Genomic DNA, 23,138 nt, shown 5'->3' with positions numbered 1-23,138 from the left:
CTGCACATACACCTTATATTTTTGCAAAATACATCTGATAGAAATGTTGAGATGACCATTCCCTGTCGCAGAGACTCCGGAAAAGGCTCATTCGACTAGAAATTGGAAGGACTAGTGCCCTTTTTATTAGTCTGAAGTGATTGGAGGGCAGCTAGCCCCCCTTCTCACGCCCATCAATTTCCAAAATACATCTAATAAAAATTTGAGGTAGTCATTTGGTTCAACGTAATTGAAAGCTCTTAAAATTATGTCTTTGTACAATCCCCATATCTTCTCAAGACCAGCCCATAATTTGCAGTTTACTGAAAATGAAAAATATTTAAAATGTATCTACTTTATTTCACTTGTTTAAAAAGTTTTTACTAGGTGTATATTGAGGGAAGTACTCCCCCTTGCACTACAATTACAGCGGAAATGTATGGTACCTTTTTTAAGAGTAACAAGAGATTGGAGGGAAACAGCCCTTCTCCTAAGCCCATTCATTTTCCGAACACATCCAGTCAAAATTTTGAGACAGCCATTTTGTTCAGCAGAGTAGAACGGTATAGCAACTATGTTTTAAGGGGTTTTAGGCAGTCAACACCCCATAATTATGCAATTGGCCCATTATGCTTTAAAAGTTAATGTTGCTTTAAAATAAATCAAAGGCGTTGTGTTTATGGTTGCCAATAAGACACCTCAGCAATATATCGATAATGACTAGGGATTTTAAGTTGAAATTTTTGGGGATATTTAATATCTATGTATTTTATTACTTAATATTATTTAATATATTATTTAATATCTGAAATAATTCGAAATTTTGATAAAATGGTAATCAGGGGTGACTTTAACTTTGATTTATTAGATCTTCAAGCCAAAAATTTGGATTTCCTTAATGTCATGCTTTCATTTGGTCTTTTCTCGTTAAATTCTATCCCATACCGATTAACGGACCATTCTGCAACTTTGTTTGATAATATTTTCGTCTGTGAAGTTTTAGTGGAAAATAGCACATGTGACGCATTAACACATTCTGGTTCGGACCACTTACCGCTTCTTTGTTCGTTGCAGAAGTTATCAGATTGTAAAATTAAAACCAAACAATAAGATTCTTCGGCGTGACATGAAAGAAGTTAATCTGGCTAAATTTGAAAATAAAGTTAGTTCGCTGGAATGGGAGGTGGTTTACAATGAAAAGGACGATGCTTCAAAAGCTTCTAATATTTTTTCAGATATCCTTTACCCTGTGTTTGAGAAAAATTGCCCATTGAAAGAAATTAATTGCAAGAAAGCTAAACCGAGAAAGCCGTGGATTAATGATGAAATTTTGAGTTTAATAAGCCAAAGAAATAAATTGTATTGTCAATATCTTGATAATCCATCTGAAGTGATTTTAAATGTGTTTAAAGAGTTGAGAAATTATGTAAATAATTCAAAAAGAAATGCAAAGAAAGAGTATTATTTAAACCGTTTGAAGAGTAAGGAAGGTCAAACAGTTCGTGGTAACGAACTGTAGTAAGGAGCGACCCGGCTCAATAGTAACCAAAACTCTAAAAAATGGAATTTTGATACCAATAGCTACATCAAAAGAATTGCATTTTAATGCTGGTTTTAAATATATAAGTTTCATCAAGTTTAGTCTTACCCATCAAAAGTTACGAGCCTGAGAAAATTTGCGTTATTTTAGAAAATAGGGGGAAACGCCCCCTAAAAGTCATAGAATCTTAACGAAAATCACACCATCAGATTCAGCGTATCAGAGAACCCTACTGTAGAAGTTTCGAGCTCCTATCTACAAAAATGTGGAATTTTGCATTTTTTGCCAGAAGGCAGATCACGGATGCGTGTTTATTTGTTTTTTTGTTTTTTTGTTTTTTTTCCCAGGGGTGATCGTATCGACCCAGTTGTCCTAGAATATTGCAAGAGGGCTCATTCTAACGGAAATGGAAAGTTCTAGTGCCCTTTTTAAGTGACCAAAAAAATTGGAGGGCACCTAGGCCCCCTCCCACGCTAATTATTTTCCCAAAGTCAACGGATCAAAATTCTGAGATAGCCATTTTATTCAGCGTAGTCGAAAAACCTTATAACTATGTCTTTGGGGACGACTTACTCCCCCACAGTCCCCGTGGGAGGGGCAACAAGTTACAAACTTTGACCTGTGCTTACATATAGTAATGGTTATTGGGAAGTATACAGGCGTTTTCAGGAGGATTTTTTTGGTTTGGGGGAGGGGTTGAGAAGAGGGGGATATGCTGGGGGAACTTTCCTTCGAGAATTTGTAATGGGAGAAGAAAATTTCCATGAAGGGAGAGCAGGATTTACTAGCATTATTTAAAAAAAAAACAATTAAAAAATAAAAGTGAAAAAGCTTTTTCAGCTGGAAGTAAGGAACAGCAATAAAACTTAAAACAAACAGAAATTATTACCCATATGAGGGGCTCACCTCCTTCTAATACCTCGCTCTTTACGCTAAAGTATTTTCGGTAATTTCAACTACTTATTCTACGGCTTTTGTGATTCAGGGGGTCATTCTTAATGAATTGGGATAAAATTTAAGCTTTAGTGTAAAGAGCGAGGTACTGACGATGGGGCGAATCCCCTCATATATGTAATAAAAACATGAGAATACAAAAGTTCTTTACGTAAGCTAATTTATAAGTTACGTAAATCTTTTACCAATAAAAAGATTCGTAAAAAATTAAAAGTTCTAGTTGCCTTTTTAATTAACCAAAAAATCGGGGGGCAACTAGGCTTCGTCCCCCGCTCTTTTTTTCTCAAAATCATTCGATCAAAATTATGAGAAAGCCATTGAGCCAAAAAAAAAAAAATATGCAAATTTCGTTTTGATTATTCCTCTGCGGAGAGCCAAAATCAAAACATGCATTGATTCAAAAACGTTCAGAAATTAAATGAAAAAAACAAGTTTTTTCTACTGAAAGTAAGGAGTGACATCAAAACATAAAACACACAGAAATTACTCCGTATATGAAAGAGGCTGCTTCCTCATCAACGCCCCGCTCTTTACGCTAAAGTTTTTTACTGTTTTAGAAAGAAGAATTGAGAGAAAGAGTCAAACTTTAGCGTAAAGAGCGAGGCGTTGATGAGGAAGCAGCCTCTTTCATATACGAAGTAATTTTTGTGCGTTTTAAGTTTTGATGTCACTCCTTACTTTCAGTTGAAAAAACTTGTTTTTTTTATTTAATAACATAAAAGATACTTGGGGAATTGTCCGTGAAGTGATAGGATTTTTAAAAAAAAGATACGAGTATAATCGATTTAAAAACTAATAATAGAATTATTCATAATAAATTGGAATTAGCAAATTCCATGGGTGATTATTTTTCGAAGATTGGTAGTGTTATACAGAATGATGTGTCTAGAGGCTGTGGTGCCGTCAGTATTAACACACATCCTTTAAGCATGCAGGATGGGTTTGAATTCGTACCATGTACTGTTGAAGAGGTTGAAAAAATTGTTTGTAGCCTTAAATCAAATTTTTCTGGTGTAGATGGATTTTTTCGGTGTATCTTAATTTTTAATTTTGTGTCGGGGTATTTTTTGCCGGTACTGGTTTATTTAATTAATCTCTCAATTGTTAAGGGACCTTCCCGTTGGAATTGAAACGGTCTGAAATCATACCTTTACATAAAGGTGGGGACCCCTCGGAACCCTGTAACTGGTGACCGATTTCCATTTTACCTTTATTTAGTAAAATTTATGAAAAAGTTATTTATAAGCGATTGTATGATTTTTGGGATTCGAAGAAAATATTGTATAATGGACAGTTTGGTTTCAGAAGTAAACATTCCACTAGTCATGCAGTACACCATCTTATAAGTTTTGTTGATAATGCGCTTGAAAAAAATATGGTTCCTTTAATTGTTGTTGAGATTTCCGTAAGGCTTTTGACAATGTTGGTTTTAATACTCTTCTAAGTAGACTAAGTGGGCTTGGGATAGGTAGTACTTGTGTAAAGAGTTGCTTTATCAGATATATTAGGCAGAGAGTTTGGTGTTAAGTGCGGAGTGCCTCAAGTTTCTATGCTAGGACCTTTACTTTATCTTATTTATGTTAATTCGTTGGCTCCATATGTTGGAGTTGAGGCGCTGACCTCTTTCGCGGACGACACTGCGATAACAGTAATTGGTAGTTGTTTGGTTTAGGTTGTACATAATTCTAATTTAGCACTGGAACATTTGTGCAGTTTTACAGTAGGTAGTACCCTAGCAGTTAACGCATCTAAAACAAATTACATTATCTTTAGTAGAACAGGTAGGTTACTTAATGATAATAATAACATATTTTTTGGAAATTTACCCATTAAACTTGGGGTTTTTATTTAGATAATATTATTAGTTGGAAAAAGCATTTTAGTGTTATTGGTGCAAAAATGGCTAGGGGTTTAGGAATTCTGAGACCTGTAAAAAAAAACATTTCCATTCAAGATTTTAAAAATCATATTTTTCCCTTGTTCATCCTTATATAGATTACGGTTGTGTTCATTGGGCCAGCAATTTTTTTTCTAATTATAAAGGATCCGAATTGTGCAACAAAAAACGTTCGATTGATTGCGGACACAAAAGAGCAGGTTGAATCCAAACTATTGCTAGCTTTTCTCGGTGTAATGTTTTAAATGTTGGTCCGTGCCGTGACTACCAGGCATCAATTTTTGTGTTCCAGAGCATGAAACACATATGCACTGAGTATTTTCGTGATTATTTTTCCCTGAATTATGAGCACCATAATTATGATACAAGAAATTCACAAGTTTTAAGCCGTGAAAAAAGAAAAACAGTCAGATCATCATATGTGGTTCATAATCTGGGGCCTTTTGTTTGGAATAATCTGCCGGCTAGCATCAGGGAGTCTGTCACTTTATACGGGTTTAAAAATAAATTGGAAACATTTTATTTAACTAATAGATTTTGAAGGGCAGGAGGTTTTTGATTTATTTTTTTTTGTAGTTTATTGGGGTAGGGTGGGGGTGAAACCGATGAATAATATTTAATAGAATTATTTTGTTGCATTGTGTTCAAGTGTATGTGTTGTTGTTTTTTATATATAAGATAGGCTAGGTGGAAAATCATTAGATGTTATGTTTAGATTCTTATTTATAAGATATAAATCATAATTTGAATTTGTAGCACAAGTCCTTAGGACTTTCTTTTTGCTGCAATAATTTATTAGTGTTGTCATTTTAATTTATGTTTATATTGTGGATAAAAACAAAACCCACCTACCTACCTACCTACCTATTACTTCTGCCCTTACAATTTAAATAAATAAAAAAAGTGTAAGCGTATCCAGGTTGTCAAAGAGCATAGACAGAATCTTTTGGGAATAATATTAAGTTTAATTTTTCAGGTCAACTTTAGAAGCTATAAAAGCAAGTTAAAAATTATACTGTTCGTGTCAGGATTAAAAACTGTTGAAAAAGTTTCTCCAATATACAAACAGCAGACCTTGTTATGGATTTTTATAGAAAAAAAAACTGAAAAGATATACGATATTATTTTTTCCACAAAATACGTTTGGAATTTTCCCCCTTTCTTATTTTCATAAATAAAAAATTGTCAAAACCTAGAGGAACGAATTTCAATGTATGTCAGTCAAACTGACAATCCGCGGTTATTCCTTTGTTGTTTTTTTTTTTTTTTTTTTTTTTTTAGTAAAGTACAAATTGTTTTCTGGCCTTGAGAAGGCATGGGGGGTTATCAGCCCTACTCAGTTAAATTTTTGCTTGTTTTGAGTTTTATTTGATTATTTATTGTAACTTCTTTTCGTTTTGAGTTTTACATTTCTTGGAAAACTTTTCTTGTGGAAAAAGTTTCTTAAATTAATCATAAATATGACAACTTTAAATAATGTTAGTTCTCAAATAGGACTAAATCCAGGGATGAGGTTTTGAGGCATAGGCTCGAAAACTTTAAGTAAAATTGCTCAGATGATATGGAATTCATTTGCAAGCATTTGGTGCTGCACTATTGCCCCCGAAACCCTCCTTTATCCCAAAAAATATATTTCGTCCTTCTTAGACTAAGGAACCTCGGTCAAGACCTTGGCCTGTAACAATAAAATATATGGCTAAGCATTGGGTGATTTGCATGATTTAGGGCTATTTCCACTATGGCTGCGTGAATCATCCTTTCTTTAAGAGCACATTGTTAATGCACTTGTTGATGCACTAGTGAATAATATGTTTTTTAAGGTTTTCAACTGGTATCAGAAAGCTACGAGAGACCAGTAATCGAACCATACTTGCTTAAAATGAAATTTTTTTCACCAGTATTAAAGCCTTGTTTCAAAATATATCTGTTGATCCTTACCCCTTTCCTTTTTTTCTTCTTTATTAGCTTTAAATTTACTGCCTAAGTTTTTTTTTAAATATAACTTTACAAAGTTGCCTGGCTTAGCTATTGGGTCCAAGGTGAAAATTTTCAAAGCTTGCTGATTTCAGCCCTATATAATTTATCTAAGTATGGAAAGCCTTACTCGGGCCCTCATCCAAGTCTCTGACCGAGAGTATTCAATCTGGCCTCTGGCCCTAGCAAAAACATTCTTTGTTTGCTTTTGTACCAAATCATGCCCCTTGTCCTAAAAAATAGGCCACATTCTGATTATGAAATGTCATTGGTGCTAAATATGAATAAAAATAATCTTTCTCCCTAACAAGTTGGCTTTAGTTTGATTTTTCCTATTGCAAAACCAGGTTAAATCAGCTTCATTAATTGCTTTAATGCTTGTGGTTGAGCAAGTCTCTGAAATTTTCCTCATTTTCATAGATTTTGGATTTTTCTTCAAAAAAGGGGTATAAAACTATTTATCCACTTTCCAAATCGACTATATTTATTTATCAACGCTATTCTTTATATTTATTAAGACGCAATGAACTACAGAGGGCCGGAGAGTACCTATTTTCTCAAGACCTCAAAACTCAAGCAATACAAGATCTACTGTCTATTACCAATAGGTTTCCAAATAAAACCCTTGAGACTGTGTTGGCCAGGCACAGAGGGCACGTGACAGGATCCATAACCAATCAGAGAAATTGTCCCGGTATCAAAATCCTTCCTTAAGATCTTGAAGATAAATTGAGGCCATCCATCAACACTGGTAGTTAGAAGATGTAAGTCAATTGGCGCGGACCATGTGCACTGCTTACCGAAATAGGGCTCATCAAATTGCGTTCGACAGTCATCTTGTCCAGATATTGTCTTCCATTTTGGTCCTAGGTTAGAAATGCTATTATCAAAGATAAATTTCAACTATAATTTAGAAATCAACTCCTGAATTTTCGATCATCTTTACTCACGAAAGAATTTTGAAATAATGTGCTCAAGTTTTTTTTATCCTTAGCACTCAACTATAAAACAATTTTTTTTCAACGCTGCTTCTAATGACGCTAGATTAGATAGTCTGAAGTTTAGTATGGAAACAAAAAAAATTACAGCATTTCTGTACAAAGGACTGTTCTCAAAAGTAGAAGGACTTCATTGGTTATTTGTTGTATAATTTGAACTTTTGGTAAAATGCCAAGCGTATTCTGTTAATTTTTGGCTTTGAGGGGTCGACGACCCTACGAGCCTTTCTTCTGCTGTCCCTTCTTGTCACACTTGGAGGTTCTACTGCTACTACTTCTACCATTAATGCTGCTACTACTATTACTATTAAGACTACTAGTGCTACTGATGGGGAGGCTATAAGTGTTAAAGTGAATCTTTCAGGGAATACATAGGGGGATTTTGAAGTAAATCAATAAAGACTATAAGCATGCAGGTTGCCAAAAAGCGTATCAACAAAATCTTATGAATGGGTAATAGTTTTAAGTTGAAACTTTCATGGCATGCTAAGGGGATCTTGATCTAGCCATAAGGTACTATATGCACACTACCACTCTTGCAATTATTACTGATGCTACTGCTATGACTGCTACTACTGCTGTTTCTAATGGTATTAATGTGAAAGTTTCAAGGAATGTTAAAGGGAATGTTCAACTAAATCAAAACACACTATGTATAACAGATAGAAAATTAGGTTAAAACTTTCAGTGCATGTTTAACGAGAGTTTGAACTAACTAAAAGGGACTGAGTGCATACTACTACTACTTGCACAGTTGGTACTACTACTACTACTGCAACTCCGACTTTTTTATATAGCCTTACATTAAACTCTTAGTGTACTTTCATTAATTCTTTTCAGCAAATTTGGACATTATAATGATCTTCCCTTTGACAAACAAAATAGAGTGACATAGTGACAAACAAAAATGCCACTGAAGATAAAAATTACTTTCAGTGAACCGTCAATGTAGCTCTCATTTTTCGAAGACTTTGGAGAAGCTAACCCTGCTCTTTCTTGCAGGAATTTAGGTTTGGATTTTGCATCTTTGGTTTAATATCTGTTCTTAAGATATTGCTTACGCGCTGTTTTTTTCAACCTGCATGCACATTAGTTTGTTCTCCATCACCATACCGTAACAGTTTCAATTTAATTATCTAAGCCCGTGATTCCCAACGTGGGGTCCGCTCCCTATCAGTGGGGCATGGCTATTTTTTGGTGGGTCATGGGCAGTAAGTACACCCTTCAGCTGACTACACTTTAGAGCCTCAATTTTGAAAAAGAGCCTTTTTTATATGAATGATGTTACATTTTATTGTATTTGAAGAGCAAAAGGGACTCCACTTAAGACTCCACTAGATAAATGGCAGCAAGAAAAACAAAACAAAATCCAAGTTTAATGAGTATTGAATCCATTTGTAAGCCTTAAAGCAATGTGTACTGAATGTTCTTTTGTTAGAAGTGGAAGCCGGATATCTCCGAAAAACAGGTTGAGATGGTTGGTCGTGACGCGTCGTAGAGACACTTTGGAGACATTCTTGACTGTCACTGGAACTTGTAACGGTTTCGGGAATGCAGACCAATCTTTCAATTTAACCTGGTTCATTTATTTTTCCACTTGCTTCTGAAAGATTATCAGAGGTAGGGGAAGTTATGTCCAGTAACCCGACATTTTGAGCACTGACAGAATTGCCAGTTTCTTGCACTGAAGATTCTTCGTTTTTTCCGAATTTTCACCTCAAAAAAGTCCAAAGTTTGTTGTCAAATTTTACTCAATGTTATGTTACGGATTAACAGCAAACAAAAAGGGTAAATTGACGAAGTGACTCCCAGTTATGACTACCCTAGGCAGGGATCATGACAGCAGGTAAGACAGTTGAGAGGAATAATTTTACACATTTCAAAACAGGATTGTCTACTATCGGTATAACTGGATTTGCCAGTTATACCGGATAAATGTAACCATTAATCCAGTTAAGGACAGATGTAACCTTTCAAAACAAAGTCATTGAAAAATAACTATAAAAAATAACAGCAATAAAAGTAACAGTGCTGTTTAATGCTCTGAATAAAAATGCACGGGGTGGAAAATACAAGCGACCGGTCATTTAGTCTCACTAGTTGATAAATAGAAGTAAGGAAGCCTTTTTCCAAATCTTGGAGTGGGCTTGCCCCCTGCGCCTCCCCTAATTAGCACCACTGTTGCCTTTTAAGCTACCTTTAGGTGTGTACAAGTAAATTTCTAAACCGTAAAATTTAAAAATCATAAGGGGGGATGAAGATCTTAAAAATGCCAAGGTGGGGCAGGGCCCAATATCGGTTAGAAACCGCTAATCTAAACCAGTCCTAAGATATAAATAATTTCTTAGACCACACTGCTTTTCCATTTACGAAAAACTAGGCGAAAAAACGGGTTTATAATTTCAACAAAGCAGTGAAGGAAAACTAAAAACAAAACTAAAGTTCAATTTATAAAATTCCAATATTTCGGCCCCATGTCCAGGATCATCTAAGTAAGTAAGACCAACTCGCATTATACACAAACTTCCGGCATGATGGACGCAAAAAAAACACACAAAATGACAAATAAAAATACGAAAAGAAAAAAAAATAAGTAAGAACAACTCACATTATAAACAAACTTTCAGTTTTTTCTTTTGTGTGTTTATTTGTCGTTTTTCTTGTGTTTTTACGTTATTTTTAAAAACAACTGTTTTTTCCTTTACTTAAACCTTTTTTTGCATTTTTTTTTTCCTTTAAGAAAGGTTCCTGGACGTAGGGCCGAAATATTCGATTTTTTTAAAATTAAAGTGTTATTTGGTTTTTATTTTTTGGTAACTGCTTTGTTGAAATTAAAACCTGTTTTTCTCGCTTAGTTTTCCCAGTCCTAAGATATTACTTATCCACCTTTTTGACAACCTGTATGCATATAGTTTGTCCTGATTTAGTTCAACTTCCCCCACAACAATCGCTGAAATTTTTATTATACTACCCCAGACCTTAGTAGTGATCACAGTTCAAGTAGTAGTTGTAGTGGCAGTAATATTAATAATAGCAGTAGTAGTAGTAGCAGCAGCTGTGGTAATAACAGTAGTATTATTAGTAGCAGTAGCATGCACATATTACCTTTTGTTTTTGTTGAAAAGATCATTACCCAGCCCATTCCCTGAAAGTTCTATATTGCTTCTTCACTTAATACTTTTTTTCAAACGCATTTTAAAACTTCGGTTACCATTGGCTAGGCTTTGTTCTTTAATATATTTACCCTAAGGGGACAACAAGGATATGGAGTAACACTTGACAGAAATTATGACAAAGTTCAAAATTATTGACAGCTAGACCGGTCTAGAACGGATACATTACTAATACTCCGGTAGACCGGAGTATTTAAGTTATCGAATGAGTTCCAATTTATTTTGAAACATGGCTGAAAATTTCGCTGTATTTTTACACGTGCAAGTTACATAGACCACATGACAGAAAGCTCAACATTTTATTGATTAGCCCTTGCGCTATAGCATTCATTCTCGGAGCCAAGATTTTGAAAGAGAAACTATAGCTTTACTGCAAGGAGAGGGAGGTCAAGGGGATAGCAGACTTTTAAATATTTAAAATACCATATGCCGTTTTCTAGCTGCATTTAGACTTTTTACTGGTATTAAAATTTTTATTAAGTTCGTCTTCGTAGTAAACTTTAACATTTGGTTACCGGTGTTTTACGTTAAGGATCTCGTTTATGTGTATTCATTTCACATAGTAAATAAACTTTTCCTAACTATGAGGAATATTACGGCCCTTCATAGCAGGATTGGCAACTGCAGAGGTATAAAAACAATGTAAATCAAGGCATAAAAGAGGAATTCTTGCTCAAAAAGAGTGCAAGTCAAAATATTTGCCCCTCTCACTGTTCTGACCACTATTACCTCCCTTACAAAGATTTTAAAGTTATCCAGCGATCATTGATTTCAGATTTGTCAAATATATTTGAATTAAAATAAGAAGGGCTCACTACTTAAATAACCTCTAAATAAGATAATAATTCGGGTTCTTTTTATATCTAAAAGATAAAACTCAGCTAGAAATTTGCACGTGTTAATTTGGATCGTTTGGACCTTTAACTGAACTATAGCTGACTTCTTCAAATATTTAGATAAAGTATTGTTTCCGATTTGTTAAAAATTTTTGAAGGAATATTAAGCTAGTCATGAACTATAGCTGACTTCACTATAGTCAAGTCAAGAACAGTACCGTAGTGTATCAAACACAATGTACAAGTATAGTAAAACTACGGTAGAAGTACAGTACATTATTATATTAAGGTACCATAGTACTTAGTCACAATGCAAACACATATTAGCTTGCGAAATACTCCCTAGACAGAGCATTTGTAAGACAATTAATCTGGCTAGGAGAGACATAAAAGCTTTCAGGGGTTACTCCTCACATGGTGTACCTACACCTTGTCTTTTAGGAGTGCTAAATCGTATTTTCATGGGGTTTCTCTTTCAGGATGGTATATCTATCCCAGGGCCACAACACCAGATTTTCAGGGGGTTACTCCCTCCATGGTGTACCTAGACTTATTTCTAAAAGGCGATACGATATATACAAAAAGAATGTTATTTTAATTTTGTTCCTTGTTTAGAACCTTAAACCTTCATTACAAAAACAACCTCTTGGAAGTATTTTAACCCCAATGAACCCTGTCTTGCAAATTTTCTAGCAATTTACTTTTGTAATTTCTAAATATCTCCTGGAGTCTCATCTCAAAAACTCGTCAAGATTACACATGGCCAAGTTTAACCCTGACTCTTAGAACCATCTTGCAAGCAAAAGTCACACTTTTCCATTATTTTTCTGGCAAAATTCCTAGATCAATTACAAATTTATCTCGGAGAAATTTATTGTTTCAAAACATGCTAAAAGTGGATGATCAAACAGTTCGTGGTAACGAACTGTAGTAAGGAGCGACCCGGCTCAATAGTAACCAAAACTCTAAAAAACGGAATTTTTATAACAATAACTACATCAAAAGAACCGCATTTCAATGCTGATTTTAAATATATAAGTTCCATCAAGTTCAGTCTTACCCATCAAAAGTTACGAGCCTGAGAAAATTTGCCTTATTTAGGAAAATAGGAGGAAACACCCCCTAAAAGTCGTAGGATCTTAGTGAAAATGACACCATCAGATTCAGCGTATCAGAGAACCCTACTGTAGAAGTTTCAAGCTCCTATCTACAAAAATGTGGAATTTTGTATTTTTTGCCAGAAGACAAATCACGGGTGCGTGTTTATTTGTTTGTTTTTTTGTTTGTTTTTTTTTCCCCCAGGGGTCATCGTATCGACCAAGTGGTCCTAGAATATCGCAAGAGGGCTTATTCTAACGGAAATGAAAAGTTCTAGTGCCCTTTTTAAGTGACCAAAAAAATTGGAGGGCATCTAGGCCCCCTCCCACGCTCATTTTTTTCCCAAAGTCAACGGATCAAAATTTTGAGATAGCCATTTTGTTTAGCATAGTCGAAAACCATAATAACTATGTCTTTGGGGATGACTTACTCCCCCACAATCCCTGGGGGAGGGGCTTCAAGTTACAAACTTTGACCAGTGTTTACATATAGTAATGGTTATTGGGAAGTGTACAGACGTTTTCAGGGGGATTTTATTTTGTTTGGGGGTGGGGAGGAGGAGAGGGGGCTATGTTGGAGGATCTTTCCTTGGAGGAATCTGTCATGGGGGAAGAAAAATTCAATGAAAAGGGCGCAGGATTCTCTAGCATTACTATAAGAAAACAATGAAAAATAAACATGAAAACGTTTTTTCAAATGAAAGGAAGAAGTAGCATTGAAACTTAAAACGAACAGAGATTATTACGCATATGAGGGGTTCTAAAAATACTTTAGCATAAAGAGCGAGGTATTTAGGAGGTGATAAATACCTCGCTCTTTATGCTAAAGTATGTTTAGTAATTTCAACTATTTATTCTACGGCCTTTCTAATTCAGGGGTCATTCTTAAAGAATTGGGACAAGACTTACGATTTAGTGAAAAGAACGAGGTATTAACGAGGGTACAAACCCCCTCATATACATAATAATAATTAAAGAATATAAAAGTTTGTTACGTAAGTTAATTCTAAAGTTACGTATATTTTTTGCTAATAAAAAATTCGTGAAAATTAAAATTAATAGTTGCCTTTTTATGTAACCGAAAAATTGCATGGCAACTAGGCCTCCTTCCCCATCCCATATTTCTCAAAATCGTATGATCAAAACTAAGAGAAAGCCATTTAGCCAAAAAAGGAATTAATATGCAAATTTCGTTTGAATAGTTTACGTGTGGAGAGTCAAAATCAAACATGCATTAATTCAAAAACGTTCAGAAATTACATAAAAAAACTAGGTTTTTTTAACTGAAAGTAAGGAGCGACATTAAAACTTAAAACGAACAGAAATTACTCCGTATATGAAATGGATTGTTCCCTCCGCAATCCCTCGCTCTTTACGCTAAAGTTTGACTCTTTGCCACAATTCTGCTGTTTAAAACAATTAAAAGCTTTAGCGTAAAGAGCGAGGGATTGCGGAGGGAGCAATCCATTTCATATACGGAGTAATTTCTGTTCGTTTTAAGTTTTAATGTCGCTCCTTACTTTCAGTTAAAAAAACCTAGTTTTTTTATGTAATTAATCAAAAGAGCGCTCTAAAACACCGTATAGAGATTGCCATTTCTAAACGCTAATGCATAGAATAGCAGATTCTTACGGCAAATTCTAGATCCCTTGCTCTTACTTTAATTTTTCATGTCACCAACCCCCTTCCCATTACTCTGGAAGACTTTGGAGTTTCTTTCGTTGGTGTACCTATCCTGAATTTTCTACCAGCTTCTGAAGGGGGAGCTCCGTACGAGGTGTACCTAAACATTATTTTAAGGAGTACGACGTCGCATTTCCTAGGGATTACTCTCTCAGGATGATGTACCTATCCCAGGAACGGCAGCAATGAAACGCTTAATGAGCTTGTAGATGACACCACAATCAGACATGTGTATGTCTCAACGTGAAGCAATGAATACTGCACTGGTTATGAAGTAAGAGAAGATAATAAGCGCCCTGTCAAGAAAAAATAAGGTGAATTATTTTATAGAAGGGATTCTAAACATCCTAAGTTGTTCATTAATATTCATAATACATAATAGTTTACGTCACAATGCTTCATTAAAAATGTCCTTTTGTACTATATTGTTATAATTCTTCGATTTTCAAAATAAGAACTATTAAAGGATTGTATAAAAATATAAAGGAATAACAACATGGAGACCAATAAAAGTAAAAAAAAAAAAACTTAATAAATAGAACATTGACAAATATGAAACATTAGAAGCTATGAAAAAACGAAACACTAAAATTGAAAAAACAAAACAAAAAACGAAACACTAAAATTGAAACAATGAGGTACTAAAAGAGAAAAAAAAACAAAGAAAATGCGGCTGTAAAACGAAAACCTAGAAAAAAATTAAATATGAAAAAAAATCCTACTTTAAAGAAAAACTGAGAGCACGGTCTATCCCTCAAACCCTAGAAGGGATACCACTAAGGGATAATACTAAGACAAAGTAATAAAATCTGAGTTCGTTGCATCTGCAAAATAAAAAAATTGGAAAAAGCCTTCAAAACTAAAGCATTGACAAACCCTCAAAACTGAATCCTAAAAATAATAAAATATGAAAAATAATTGTGTTAAAATTGAAATAATGGCCAAACTCTCAAAAACTAGAAGGATCACCTCCATAAGACGAAATTGCAAGGTCTGAATTCATCCAATCTGAAAAAATAATAAAATAAAGGTTTTTTTATCATTATGGTATTATGAATTTGTGTTAAAAGTGGAAAAGAATGTAAATTAATGTAAAAACTAGGGTTAAGAGGGACCAAAAGGGCAAAATCAATAAATTGAAAGCAAATTTAACGTCAAAAGTTGTCATAAGATATGGTGTTAGAGGGATTTACGACAATGAAAGAATAAACCAATTTTCTACCATTATGGTGTTACTATGCCACATATTTCATTACATGAGGTATTTGTAGGCCCCCTATGCTCCAATGCAATGTGGTAGGGTGCCCTTTTATGCTTCAATACAATACCCTGAGGATTAAGGTCCCTGAAAATAAGTGACGGAGGAGGGCCCCTTTAGGTATTGAAATGTCTAAGAAGGACATTAATTGTAAAAAAAATGAAAATAAAGATTTTGATCATGATGGTGTTACGCTATTCTGTGAATAATGTAAAAATATTATTAGTGACTTGTAAATGAAAGAGAAATAGGATGTGTCATCCAAAAAAGAAAGACTTGTTTTGCATTTCAACACTAGTTTCAGGTATTAAGTTTTTTCTTTCATTAGTCTGCAACGTTTTTATTTCTTTTTAGCTTTATGCATTCCTTTAATAGTCGTAATTCTAAAGATAAAGGAATAATAACATGATAATGCAAAAGAACATTTTTAATGAATCATTATAACGTACAAAACCACATATAATTTTCAGAATCTGGTCAATGCAATCAGATTTGGCAATACGTCCGTAGTACAGTTACAAACTATATCGAAAGATGAATTAGATCGTGCTGTTAGACACGAAATCAAGATTTAATATGGTTTATTTCGAGTTACGTTGCCGATCGAGAAACCGATGCAACGTCACAATTGTTAATGCTTTGGTCAATTTGCTAGAGATTATTCTAATCTAACTAAATACAGCAAATGTGCCAGTAATTATAGCAACCGTGACAGGAGCTGTCAGGCATCATCCTTTAGCTGTGCCAACTGTGGTGGCAGTCATCGAAGTAACAGTCTGTCGCGTTTAGAGTTCAAGAAACCCCTACCTGTTCGAGGGCCTGATATTAGAAATTAAACTACAAGCCGTGCCTGTTAATATGGCCTCTATTCTTAGTGAAATAGTTTCTGTATTTTTTCAGAATATTAATGGTTACCGGGAGAAATTAGGAACTCTTGAGAACCTCTTATTTAAGCATAATATAGTCTGTTTAGCCGAAAGCTTGCTCAATGTGGATAATCTTCCTATGCTAGAAGTTTCGTCTGACCGTTTATTTTCTATTTGACCTGCTAAAACTGCTACTGGCCGTCCATCTGGTGGCCTATTAGTTGCTGTAAATAAGAAGTTTAGATGTAGTTGTCTTGAATCTAAAGATCTATACCTCGCTGTTGATTTAGGTAGTATTGTTCTTGTATGTATTTATATGCCAACTTATTATCGAAATTCTACATCTAGCCGACAATATGCGTCAGCTTGTGCGTCCCTGTCCAAATTACTGCATAAAGTTAAGTCATCAAATAAATCGCTTGTCATATGTGGTGACTTCAACTCAGACCTGAAAGGTGCTGATGCATATTTTCTTTAGAATTACGACTATTAAAGGAATACATAAAACTAAAAAGAGACAAAAACGTTGCTGACTAATGAAAGAAGAAACTTAATAACTGAAACTAGTTTTGAAACGCAAAACAAGTCTCTCTTTTTTGGACCAAACATCCAATTTATCCAATACCTAAAGGGGCCCTCCTCCTTCAATTATTTTCAGGGACCTTGATCCTCAGGATATTGTATAGAAGCATAAAAGGGCACCTTACCATATTGCATTGGAGCATAGGGGGCCTACAAATATCTCATGTAATGAAATATGGGGCATAGAAACACCATAATGGTAGAAAATTGGTTTATTCTTTCATTGTCGTAAATTCCTCTAACACCATATCTTTTAATAGCTTTTCGACGTTTAAAGGGGGTGATCCTTCTAGGTTCTAAGAGTTTGACGATTATTTAAACTTTAACACAACTATTTTTCATATTTTATTATTTTTAGGATTGAGTTTTTATGGTTTGCCAATGCTTTAGTTTTGAAGGTTTTTTCCAATTTTATTATTTTGCAGATGTAGCAAACTCAGATTTTGTTATTTTGTCTTAGAGTGGTATCCCTTCTGGGGTTGGAGGGTTAGACCGTGCTCTCAGTTTTTCTTTAAAGTAGGATTTTCTTATATTTAATTTTTTCTAGGTTTTCGTTTTACAGCCGCATTTTCTTTTTTGTTTCCTGTTTGAGTACCTCATTGTTTCAATTTTAGTGTTTCATTTTTTTTTCAATTTTAGTGTTATGTTTTTTTATAGCTTCTAGTGTTTCATGCTATTTTTAGATGTTTTATATATTTGTATCATTTTAATTTCAACAATATAAAATTGTTCATCCTTTCCTTAAAATGTATTCATGAAGCCTTGTTTTTAATGAATCAATTACATTGTTAAGCGCCCGTTCCCTTATGACAGAGTATGTTGTGTCATCGCTAAAATTATATTTTTTTAGACATTTGAACTATTCTGATCTCTCTTTCTATGTTCATACTTCTGTATCTACCCCACCCCTTCCAAAAAAATCTTAATGAAATCTCCTCTCAGGTAATGGGAAGAATAAAAAGGGTCAACTTTATTTCATAGCTTGCTTCATTAGGACAGTCTTCTAGAGAAAAAAAATCAACTTACCGTACAATAGACTCCATCTGGCACCCGCAATCCTTTTCTTATTGTCTAAAAAATAGTGTATTTCGCCAATCATATGTATTTCAGCCATTTTCGTATATAACTTTACTTTAGTCGGGTCTTCATAATAAGATAGTCTATCCTATTTTCTATCACTAACAAGATCTAAGTTACAGTTACCATGGCAAGCAGATTTCAAACAAAATGAATACGAAATAAAGGAAAAACAGCTTCATGAAGTATATGTAGATGGGTAAACTAGTCATGAAAGAAAACCTGTCATTAACAGGAAGATCATGAAGAAGCAAGTGAGAAAATTATTTAGAAAGCAGTACATTACGCAAGAGAATTGTGATTTGCGTTCAGAGTTGAGACTTGAGTTTCTCTTAAATATATTAAATAAAAAGCAAGTTTTTTCAATTAAGTTAAATGTAAAACTAAACCATATAGTGAATAGAAATTGTTCCGTGTATGAGGGGAGCTTTCCATTCCTCAACCCCACACTCTTTACACCAAAGCCTTACATTTTGTTGCAATTATTTAAGAAAGACTCCAGCCATTTGATTTAAATAAGACATAATTTTAAAGCAATATAAAACTTTAGGTAAACAGGAAAGAGATTAGGGTTAAGTTTAATTTTTTTTTAAATTTAATTTATACGCTGTTTTCGCAGCATATCTGGGTTTAAAATAAATGTTAGGATGCCCTACCCCCTCAAATATGGCTCTCCAGATAAAAATTTAACTTAAATACATTAATAATTCGAGAAAAAGAGCTCATCTAGCGTGCTTGTTTTACAAAAAAACATAATTATCTTACATAAGCCTACTATATTGTAAGATTTTGCTACTTCAGGCCACAAACTGGCCACATCCAACATATAAATGTGTATAAGATAATTTCGTAAACCTTATGGGCCTACCATAATAAAGAATAAAAACTAAAGAAATTAAGACGGAAAATGTTGCTTTTTAAGGCAAAAGAAATACTGGATGAATAAAGACGAATATTTGGGGAGGACCACCGCTTTCTTTTCTTTCATTCTTCAGTGCTATAAGAGAAAGTAACAATGAAATATGTTCAAATTTAAATGTATAGAGAGAGAAAATCTCAGGATGAAGAAAAGAATGGCTTGCCAGGCCGGCTGGCTAGCTGGGCGTTAGATCTTTCATACGTATTAATTTTCTGAATTAAAATCCAAACAAAACACTCCAAATTAAAATGAAAAAGATAAAGACAAACACCACGAAAGGCAAAAGAAAAAAAAATCTAAAATAGAAGAACTAAATGATTTAAAAAATTAAACAAGATAATTGAAAATTTTAAAAGCCAAAAAACCTAATTTCAAACGTAATTCAATCACCAAGAATCTATGATTCTTGGTGATTCAAGCTCAATACTGTCGCTTAATACTGCACAAGCACAGCAAAGGCACATATACAAAGTTCTGCAAGTTTGTTTCAGAAAGTCACAGGGATGGTGAAAATTCTTTCAAACGAACGAAATTGGCAATACAGGAGAAAAACTATGTTAACAGCAGTTTGATCTCTGGGTACCTCCATATTATATGATACACACTCGACAAGTTAAATTTGACGAATACTATTGAAATAAAACAAATATGATGAAATTACAATACTTTAGTAACAAAATTATGAAAACTATGACAAAGAATTATGATGAGGGGGCCGCACAGAAAGCATTATATTAAATACCTAACTTAAACAAACTATTAACTAAATATTTAATTAAAATATAGCTACAATGTAGTTTTCCACCGAGCCGAAGCTAATTATCTCATCTTGAATATCCAAATTCTCAAATGTGTACCATAAAATACCAAAGTACCTATTTTTCCTGTAAATCTATCGGACCTTAAGGGTTGGGTGGCACTTGCAATTTGTGAGTTTGATAGTATATATCCATGTTAAAACATATAACTTACGTTAGAGAGGAACAGATTTTCAGCTTCTCTTTAAGAAGATCAAAATAACTTCTCTGGTAAAAGACAATAAGATGGTATGGATTGTCAATTACTTTCATCTTATTTGTTGGATTCTTTCTTCAAAATCCAAATGGTTATGTGGCCATTATTCCAAAGATTCAGAACTGAAGATACGTGGATGGCAGTGAAATAGTAGCTAATCTATGCCAAGTCAGATTGGTAACCTACAAAGTTGAATATTGACATAGAGGAGAAAAAGAGAAGATATGTTGAAAACAAGATTCTGAAGTTTAGTTTTTGTTTTAATTTTGACCAAGAGGGATGTAACCAAGGCGATATACACAAGGGGGGAGGGCTGTATAACATTACATAATCGATTTTATGACCAAATAAATGTCCTTCTTCATTTTACATAAATGTTTTCTGTTACTCCTCATAGTATTATATTCTTTTTTCAAATGAATCCGCTTTGATGCACGCTTTTAGTTTAATGATTTTCCAAGGTTAAAAAATCTGATCTAATCTGATTGGAATGAGGGTAATTGGAAACTGCTGCTTGTGATTGGCTAAAACATCCTGGTTCCCGAAAAGATGTGAATTTACTTTATTTTTATTTCTACGTTTTGATTTCAACTTATGTTAATATTTTCCAACTTCAAGCTTAAGTTTTTGCTATCTCAGCGCAAAATCGACAATCAGAAGTGTAGTTGTTTTCTTAATATTGCGATTGGTTATTTCTTAATCCGAGTTAGATTGGGGGAAAGTTTAAAATCTGAAGACAGTAACTATGTACAAGATATTTTCCAAGTAGAGCTTGTAGATCACAGGTTTAAGATGTTACAGCATATAGTAGGGCATAAATTTTGGCCGAGCCATTAATATTCTTTAAAGCGTGGTTCCTGCTAGCTAGTGGCCCCCAGCATTTTCAATATTGTTGACCTTCAAGATAATAGTGGTTTTTACATGTTCAATAAGTAAAATTCTGGGTTTATAAATTATATATACCATATGAAAAATCCCAAACAAAGATACAGACTATCCTGGATATCGTGGACAACCCTGTATAGTCTATCAGCCATCCTGGCTGAGTGGTTGGCTCGCTGGTGTGACAACTCTTTTTCAAAGGGGCGATGGTTCAATCCATGTTATGACCAGTTATCTGGTTTGGGACGGGGGTCAGTGGCCTGACTCTGTAAGCTCAGCCAGAGTTGATCCAGCTCTAAATAGGTACCTGGAGAAATCTGAGGATGGTATGATGTGTGAAAGCACAGGACGGTGGGCCCCCAGGCCCCCTTTTTACTTCCTGGCTGAAGGGCTATGAAACGGAGATCTGTACCATCGGTTTGGACCTTAGGGGTCTATTGTCGCCTTATTTACTTTATTTCTACTTTTTACTTATAATTATTCTGAACAAAAAAAATAAAATTATTTTTGTAAAATGGAAGTAAAGAGTGATGTTAAAACGTGGAGCAAACGGAAACATTTCTTATATTGGGAGGGGATCACTATCCCGATCCTTTTGAGCTAAGGTTTGACTTTTCCCCCAATACTTAAAGACCGACAGCTCTGCCACGAGAACAATGGGATGTAAAGGGTACAAAGTTGTTGTTTTTTCTCAATGCTTCAAGAAAATACAGATTGATGCATATTCACTCCGAATAGTAAAATTCTTATGCCAATCATTTGGTGGATAATTTTTAAATAAATATTTGCACTTACCAACTCAATGCATTTATTACACCCACAAATATTTCAATTAAGCATTAATTAAACATTCATGTAATAATTGAGGGTTTTGTGGTGGGAAGTGGGATAGTGACTCTCCTGCACAGCTAAATTTCTTGTTTCTTTCACCATATAAACATTTTGGTTCATTGAAATTTTAAGAATAAAGAAGCACAAAGAATTTTGCTCTTTCTGAGCAAGTTCGTTTTTTGAGTTGGTAGAGTCTTATAAAATATATTTGACTGTTAAGTTTCAACAATTATTTTTATGTTAAACAGTTTTTTTTTTGTCAAGTACTGTGTGTAGTCTGATTACTTTTCCTTAAGAAAATAATAATAAGTATACTTGATAAAATAAGCTAGGCACACATGAAGAAGAGTTTATTTCGGGTATCCCCCTCCCATGCTATAGATCTTGGTTTATAGGGATTACATTACTTTTTTCTACATTTGTCCGACTTGTTTTGAGAATCTTGGACAATAGTCCTTCCCTAAGCAAAATTCATGCACAAGTACGTGGAACGGCTATCGTATTTGTTTTTACCCGGATAAATGCTGAATGAAAAAACCCTTTTTTTCGAAATCCGAAACGAGAGGAAGAGGCTTGATTTATCCAAACTTCTGAAGTCCTTCAATTTAGAAGACCCTTTTTAGAATGCGGATTATAGACTGAAACATCCAAGGTATCTCAAACTTTTTCATTTTCCTCAATATCTTTTCCTGCAACTCTATCTCAGTTTAGCAAGTAAACAATATGCTCCGCCCATCCATATTGTAGTTCTGCCAACCATATAAATCAATAGGAAAAGCTAATTGGTCAAGTTTGACTATGCTTTTATGGAAAAATTCCAACTTTTTATTCCCAAAGACAACCTCACCTTCTTTAGCTGTTTACTGCCTTATTTTTTTTTTTAGCTAATATTGTTGTTTTTACCGTGTTCTTCTTTTTTTAAGTTATGCTTTCTATTATTAGAGACTGCATGAGTGCAAATGAAGGTACTTCCCAATAAAAAATTAACTCCCGATCTCACTTGATTTTTAAGATAGATTTGGTTGTGTAGCTACTTCAAAAAATCATTTTCAACGTTTTTATTATTATAACATAAATTTACCTACTTCCAGCTGCTGAGTCGCTTCCAAATTATGTGTAAAAAGCTCCAATTAAGTGACAAGACATAATGCTAAATTTTATAAATTGGTGGAAATGACTTTACCGACAATTGCACCCTTCAACTGGGTTTATCTTGTAATTAAAGTCTTTACCTTTTTTTACTATGATGAGAACCTCTTGAAGTTTAATCTTTGAAAAAACCTAACGATTTTTTTAGAATTAATTAAAAAACATTTTCACAAAATAAGTTTTTCAAAGAAAAGTAAAGAACTTCGTTAAGCCAGAAATGAGCAAAATTAGATTCCAATAATCTACCAAGCGTAAAACTATCAAAAACCAGCATCATTAAATAAATGAACCTCAAAACGAACAAAAATTACTATAAATAACCGAGCCAAACTCAAAACCAGCAGAAATTAACATGAATACGGCTCAAAACATCTATGCCTTCCCAAGGCCAGAACATAATTTACACTTTACTGATAAAAAAAGAACGTA

At 34.0% G+C, this 23,138-nt stretch overlaps 1 protein-coding gene across 1 annotated transcript in view; it reads right to left on the bottom strand.

The window, feature by feature from the left end:
• The window catches only part of LOC136031054 (B9 domain-containing protein 2-like), a 28,743-nt gene extending 10,468 nt beyond the window's left edge, over positions 1 to 18,275 (bottom strand). Inside the window, exons 1-2 of the mRNA XM_065710281.1 lie at positions 17,864 to 18,275; positions 6,947 to 7,210 (exon numbers count right to left, since the gene is read on the bottom strand). Coding sequence (XP_065566353.1) covers positions 6,947 to 7,210; positions 17,864 to 17,951 — 352 coding nt within the window. The 5' untranslated portion in view covers positions 17,952 to 18,275. The remainder of the gene's footprint in view (positions 1 to 6,946; positions 7,211 to 17,863) is intronic.
• Positions 18,276 to 23,138: the final 4,863 nt, after the last annotated feature.

The sequence above is a fragment of the Artemia franciscana genome, chromosome 1 (assembly GCF_032884065.1).
Source record: "Artemia franciscana chromosome 1, ASM3288406v1, whole genome shotgun sequence".
NCBI classification, from domain to species: Eukaryota; Metazoa; Arthropoda; class Branchiopoda; order Anostraca; family Artemiidae; genus Artemia; species Artemia franciscana.
Note: the sequence above shows the minus strand (reverse complement) of the source record. Positions and strands in the feature narration are given on the sequence as shown.